Source organism: Malania oleifera, chromosome 5 (assembly GCF_029873635.1).
Source record: "Malania oleifera isolate guangnan ecotype guangnan chromosome 5, ASM2987363v1, whole genome shotgun sequence".
NCBI lineage: Eukaryota > Viridiplantae > Streptophyta > Magnoliopsida > Santalales > Ximeniaceae > Malania > Malania oleifera.
Window position 1 is genome coordinate 23,251,165 of NC_080421.1, and position 6,773 is coordinate 23,257,937.

At 40.3% G+C, this 6,773-nt stretch overlaps 1 protein-coding gene across 1 annotated transcript; it reads right to left on the reverse strand.

Annotated features, from left to right (window-relative positions):
• Positions 1-49: 49 nt before the first annotated feature.
• On the reverse strand, positions 50-6,375 carry LOC131155888 (uncharacterized). The gene is made up of 3 exons (XM_058109335.1): positions 6,329-6,375; positions 434-599; positions 50-343 (listed from the first exon to the last, which is right to left on the reverse strand). Exons 1-3 carry the CDS (start codon positions 6,373-6,375, stop codon positions 50-52), a joined length of 507 nt encoding a protein of 168 aa, XP_057965318.1.
• Between the last annotated feature and the right edge of the window lie 398 nt (positions 6,376-6,773).

Consider the following 6,773-nt stretch of genomic DNA (forward strand, 5'->3'; position numbering starts at 1 on the left):
TTGACTTTGATAGGGATAAAATGAGCGGTCTTCGTTAGCCAATCTACGACTACCCATATAGAGTTTTGTCTTTGCCGTGCTGGTCTTTGGTGCTCTGGTGCTCAACCTTTATCTGCTCGCACGTCAAGCACTGTTTCACGAATTCAGCAATCTCACTCTTTTTGTCGCTCCACCAGAAGGATTCCCGTAGATTCCGATACATTTTCATGCTACCCAGATGCACAGTGTAAAGGAGTTTATGAGCCTCTTCTAAGATCATCCTCCTGATCTCAGTGTCTGCAAGAACGAATAATCTGGAACGGAACCTCAAGGCTCCATCATCCGAAATACTGACCTCCTCCCCCTATCCATCCTATACTTTATCCATCAATTCTGTTAATTCTGGATCACTCCTCTAGGTGGCTTTAATTCTTTCTTGCAAGGTAGGTTGTACCGCCAAGTTGGCAATGAATGTCTGTTGATTACCCTCCATCAGCTCCACATCTAACCTCTCCGAATCCATTTGGATAGGGTGTTGAATCTCCACTATTGGCAATACTACTCCTAGTGACTTTCGATTCAGTGCATCAGTTATCACATTTGCTTTCCATGAGTGGTAACTAATAGTGCAGTCATAATCTTTAATGAGTTCTAATCATCTTCTTTGCCTCATATTCAGTTCTTTTTAAGTAAAGAAATATTTCAAAATTTTGTGGACCATGAAAATTTCACATTTTCCTCTATAAAGATAATGTCTCCAGATCTTGAGAGCATACACCACTGCAGCTAACTCTAAATCATGCACAGGATAGTTCTTCTCACATTCTTTAAGTTGCTTGGATGCATAAGCAATAACTCTCCCATGTTGCATCAACACGCACCTGAGCCCCTTCTGGGACGCATCACTGTAAATAACAAATTCATCCTCTCCTGATGGAATAGCCAATACCTGTGCAGTAACCAGCCTCTGTTTCAACTCCTAAAAGCTCTGCTCACATTTACTAGACCATTCAAATCTCGCATTCTTCCTCATAAGTCGTGTTAAGGGACTTGAAAGTCTGGAAAACCCATCCATAAAACGGCAGTAATACCCTGCCAGCCCCAGAAAACTCCTAATTTCTTGAACATTTCTCGGCCTCGCCCAATCTACCACTGCCTCTATCTTACCTAGGTCAACTACTATACCATTCTCGGATATCACATGCCCTAGGAAAACGACCTGCCTTAGCTAGAATTCACATTTCTTGAATTTCGCATGCAGCTTTCTTTCCCTCAATACCTACAACACCAGTCTCAAATGATGTTCATGCTTCTCAAAACTCTTCGAATAAACCAGTATATCATCTATAAAAATTACCACAAACTGGTCTAAATACTGATGGAACATTCGATTCATCAGGTCCATAAACGTTGTTGGTGCATTCGTCAGACCAAACGACATAACGAGAAACTCGTAATGCCCATAACAGGTCCTGAAAGCCGTCTTTGGAACATCCTCTTCTTTAACTCTCACCTGGTGATAAACTAACTGGAGATTAATCTTGGAGTAGACTTGAGTCCCCTGGAGCTGATCAAATAAATCATCGATTTTGGGAAGAGGATATTTATTCTTTATCATCACTTTGTTTATTTTTTTATAATCAATGCACATCCTCATGGTCCCATCTTTCTTCTTTACGAATAAAACCGGTGCTTCCCAAGGCGACACGCTAGGCCTGATAAAATCTTTTTCTAGTAGCTCCTGCAACTGATCTTTTAATTCTTTTAATTATGTTGGAGCCATTCTGTAAGGTGCTTTAGATATTGGCGTCGTCCCTGGAAGCAGATCAATTGCAAATTCTATTTCTCGATCAGGTGGTAAGTCAGGTAACTCCTCCGGAAAAATATCTGGAAATTCTTTAACCACTAAAATATCGGTAAACTTTAATTCTCCCTCTGGCTTCTCCTTTACATAAGCTACGAGTCTCTGACAACCGCTCTGAAGAAGCCTCCTCACCTGTAAAGCTAACACTAACTGTGGTGGGGAGCAAACACGTGATCTCACGAATTTGAATTCTTGCTCCCCCGAGGGTCTGAAAATCACTTCTTTCTGATGATAGTCAATGCTGGCATAATTAGCTACCAACCAGTCCATACCAATATCATGTCAAACCCCTTCAGGTCTAATTCCATGAGATCAGCTGGTAGTACTTTCCCCTGAATGGTCATTGGAAAATTCTTAAATACCTCTCTACACCTCACTGCAGATCTAGTTAGCATGACAACAAACAACTCTACATCTAATAGTTGTGCCTCAATTCCAGATAATTTAGCATAACCCGACGATACAAATGAATGGGTAGCACTTGTGTTAAACAAAATAACAACTTTATATGATAAAGCGGTAAAAGTACCTGTCACGATGTTTGCGGTAGTCTCTGTGTCTCCCGGCGTCAAAGCATAAACCCTCGCTAAAGCTACATTCCTCTACTGGCCGCCACCCCTGGGTTCCTGATTACGTCTTTTGATCTATCTAGAGGCTAGTGCTCTGTTTAGTAACCATTAACACTCCCGTGCCACGTTTTCAGGTCTTCCACAACTGTATCAAACATTACTCCCCAACCGGCATGCTCTTGTATGCCTCCTACCATAAATAGAGCATATAAGGTATGCATGCTCACCACGATACCCGTGATCTACTCCCTCATGTCTCTGAACTCTACCAGATCTATCTCCCCTCCAACGGCCTCGTCTAGAACTCGCCTGAAATCCCAAAGATGCATACCTCTTTCTCTGACTTGAGGTCCCCACATCCCTCTGGCTCGGTGCTCCTATATCTTTCTTGTAAAAACCCCAAAATGAGATATAAAAGATTAGTAGAATAATTTCAAAAAATTAAAAAATTAATAAAAAATAATTATTAATTAATTAATTAAACGAATTTAAAAAAAAAGAAGAAAAAAATTAATTAAAATTAATTTTTATTTTATTAAAAAATATTATTATTAATATTAAATAATAATAATAATAATAATTATTATTATTATTATTATTATTATCCTCCTAAAGCTTGTTGAAGCTTCAGGAGATTCAAACTTATATTTATTATTCTTCTTCTTTTCTTTTCTTTTCTTTTCTCTGAACTCTCTCTCTCTCTCTCTCTCTCTCTCTCTCTCTCTCTCTCTCTCTCTCTCCTCACATTCTCTCTCCCTCTCTCCTCAATTTCGTGACGAATTTTCGCCCGATCGAAAATCTGAAGATACCATTGGACTCCATTCGCCGCTGCCGTCATTTCTACCGGAGCGGATCAATGGTAGGAGCGACGTAAGCATATTCCCTCGGGTAAGCTATTTTTCCCTTTTTCTTTAATTTCTTACAAAATATAAGCTCAATTGACGAACGGACACCACCATGAGAATCTAGGAATGATTCTCTACAAGTCTAGTGGGACAGAATTCTCGTGGGGGTGTCGGACCAAAACCCCAAATTTGGGGTGCAAGGGTTATTAAGGGGCTTATTTTTAATTAATTAACATTAATTTAGAAATGCTAAAATATTAAGCATCTGTGATTGAAGTAGGATTTCTGAAAATTAGGGTCGGGTGAGCACCGCGGGTGTAAATTTGGGACCCGCAAGCAAAATTTGAAAAATTAAGTGGGGATGTTAAATAATAGTTTAAATATTAATTTGAGGTATATGGAGCTTAGGGAAGGCTAGATGAGTATTATTTTGGAGAAATAGATTAATTAATATGGGAAAAATGTAAATTTTAGGAGTTGAATTTCGGGCGCCAAGGGCGTAGGATTTGGGTCCTAACGAATTTCTCAGTAGTCAGGTAAGGGAATAAACTAAAGCAGTTATTTTCCATACAAATTATTATTAATTATGAGTAAATTTATTTTTAGAAAAGCATATGCTATATTGTTTATTATGAATGAAAGGTGCAATTGGGAAAATACTGCTATGATGATTAAAATATATATGTATGTATGAGATGCCGAAAAATCACGATTTTAGAATATGAAGTATGACCTTTAACAGCATATGTGTGGCATGAATATTATTTTATGTGAATTGTATTATGATGTGAAAGATTTTACGAACAAAGCATGATTTCAGGTATTATGAAAAGATGAGCTATGTTGTGATGAATTTGACGAATATATGATAAATGATTTATTTTCAATATATATATATATACCTGAAATGATTTTGGCGCGAGACCATGTATTTATGTTATTCGCACGAGGCTGTATTTATGTTATCGACACGAGACCGTATTTATGTTATCGACACGAGGCTGTATTTATGCATGATTTCAGCACGAGGCCGTAATTACTATATTTTCGACATGAGGCCGTAATGATGTTATATATATGATCATGTATTATATGTTATCACAACCAAAATGTTAGTTTAGTTCAGTTCAGGGGCTCGGTACCGTAGTTATATTGTAGATAAGATATCTACGTCAGATTAGTGCTAACCATCCCACCAGGGGATGGGAGATGGATAGTCGATGTGACTTTCAGTAGAGTGTGGACGTCCATCTGGTAGTCCGGACCAGGGTGTGGTGGGCTTATCGTACTTACAAACATATTTGACTAGGCAGTGGTCGGCCAGCCATTTTCGGGTCCCGCCTTCGGGTTGCACAACCCGTCATGGGGGGTAATACATGACACCAGCTAGCTATTCATCATGGGTTTGTTTTCAGTATTACCGATATAACAAATGTTTTACGTATGGTATGACTTATTAGAAAATATGAAAGCATGTGATTATTCAATATGATATGATAAACGTTTATGTACTGTATACGTATAATTGTATTAAATATTCATGTTGTCACACAACTGTATTTAATTTATTTTCCCTTACTGAGAAATGTCTCACCCCCAAACTTAATTAATTTTTCAGGAGCCCCTGAGAGATCGGCGGGTCAGGGCCGCCGTTGAGCTAGTGAGATTACCCTGTTAGAAGGGTAAGATTTTGTAATAGAGTCAGAGTTATTTTGTGTTTGACCCTAGAGATATTTTGATGTATATGAGAATGTGTAGAAGTACAGTTTTATAATGTTATAGAAAGCTTTGGTATTATGTTTTATGATTGGATGTTTGAGATTTTATGTTTACTGCTGCTAAGTTTTCCGCTGTGTTTGACAGGTGTCCCCACTACCCACGGGTTCGGGTTGACCATTTGATATATTATTTGACATTTTATGTTAAGAAATTGAGGAACGTTACATTTGGTATCAGAGCCTAGGATATTAGATTCTGTAGACTCTAGAGTGCAGCAATAATAATACTAGAGTATAGGATAAGGGAATTTGAGGTCTAGTTTTGTAGTCTAGATGCAGGACTTCCATGGTGGTTCATGTGATTTTCCTGAGGTGACGACTTCACGAAATTCATTGTAAACTATCGTCGGGTTGGGTATCTAGGTTGCAGGATTGAACCTTGAATTAAAATCAAGAGTGACGAGTTAATTAAGAAAATATACCATATGAGCTGAGTGATATGTATAGAGAATGAGGTTTTGAGTTAAGTTACATGTTTTTCAGGATGGACCTAGGTGGCAATAGTGCCCACGCCAGTGGGAGTGAGGGTGCTGGACCCTCAGGCGCTGCGGGTAGTGATTCAGATGCCATTTTACGCAGCGTAGCACAGCAAATGATGGCAGAGATTGCCAGAAGTTCGAAGGAACAGAGTAGTCCATCGACAGGCCACGGTAGCTTGATAGAGAAGTTCATAAAAATGAGTCCTCCAGCTTTCTCAGGTGGGACAGATCCTGCAGTCGCTGAGAATTGGGTGCAGGAGATGGAGAAGATATTTGTAATGCTACAGTGTTCAGAGGAGCAGAGAGTATTGTTTGCCACCTATAGACTGACTGGGGAGGCCGAGAGATGGTGCTCAGCAGTGATATTAATAGAGCAATAGAGGATTGTTCCTGTGGAGATGACATGGGAACGGTTTAAAGAGATATTCTTCGACAAGTATTTTTCAGCCTCTTCCAAGGAGACTAAGATTGCAGAGTTCCTGAATCTGAAACAGGAATAGCTATCAGTGCAACAGTACGCGGCAAGATTCATCGAGCTATCTTGTTTCTCCCCGTACATTATTCTAGATGAGGCGAAGAAGGTACGACAGTTTGAAAGAGGCTTGAGGAGAGAAATTTATAAGCAGGTATCGATTTTGAAGTTGCAAGACTTTGCTGAGCTAGTTGACCGAGCCACTATAGCAGAAATTGGTGATCGGTTAGAGGCTGAGGAGCAGAGGCAAAAGAAGAGGTCTACACCTTCTGGTTCCCAGCAGGGAGTTGGTCGTGCCGCGTGGAAGAGAGGTGGCTATTATAGGGGCCGGAGACAGGAGACCTGGAATCGCGGTTTCCAGGGTGCACAGCCATCTCCCGCTTGCCCATCTTGTAGGAAGAGACACCTGAGAGAGTGTCGTGCTGGGCGAGGTGTCTACTACAGGTGCGGGGAGCCAGGACATATGATGAGGGATTGTCCGACACAGACTGGTACTGCTCCTAGACCTACACGAGAGGTTACCAGGCACCACGAGGAGGCCAACAGAGGAATACGGCCCCAGCTAGAGTTTTCGCTTTGATGCCAGGCGATGTTGAGGCGGTCGGCGATGTGGTGACAGGTACTGTTTCAATACTGTCATTTAAAGCTACTGTTTTGTTTGATTCTGGGGCGACGCATTCGTTTATTGCCCGGGATTATGTTAAATTGTGTGGATTTGAGCCTCAGTAGTTAGAAATTAGTTTGTCTGTTGCTACACCAACTGGGACCATAGGGGTATGTAGAAAGG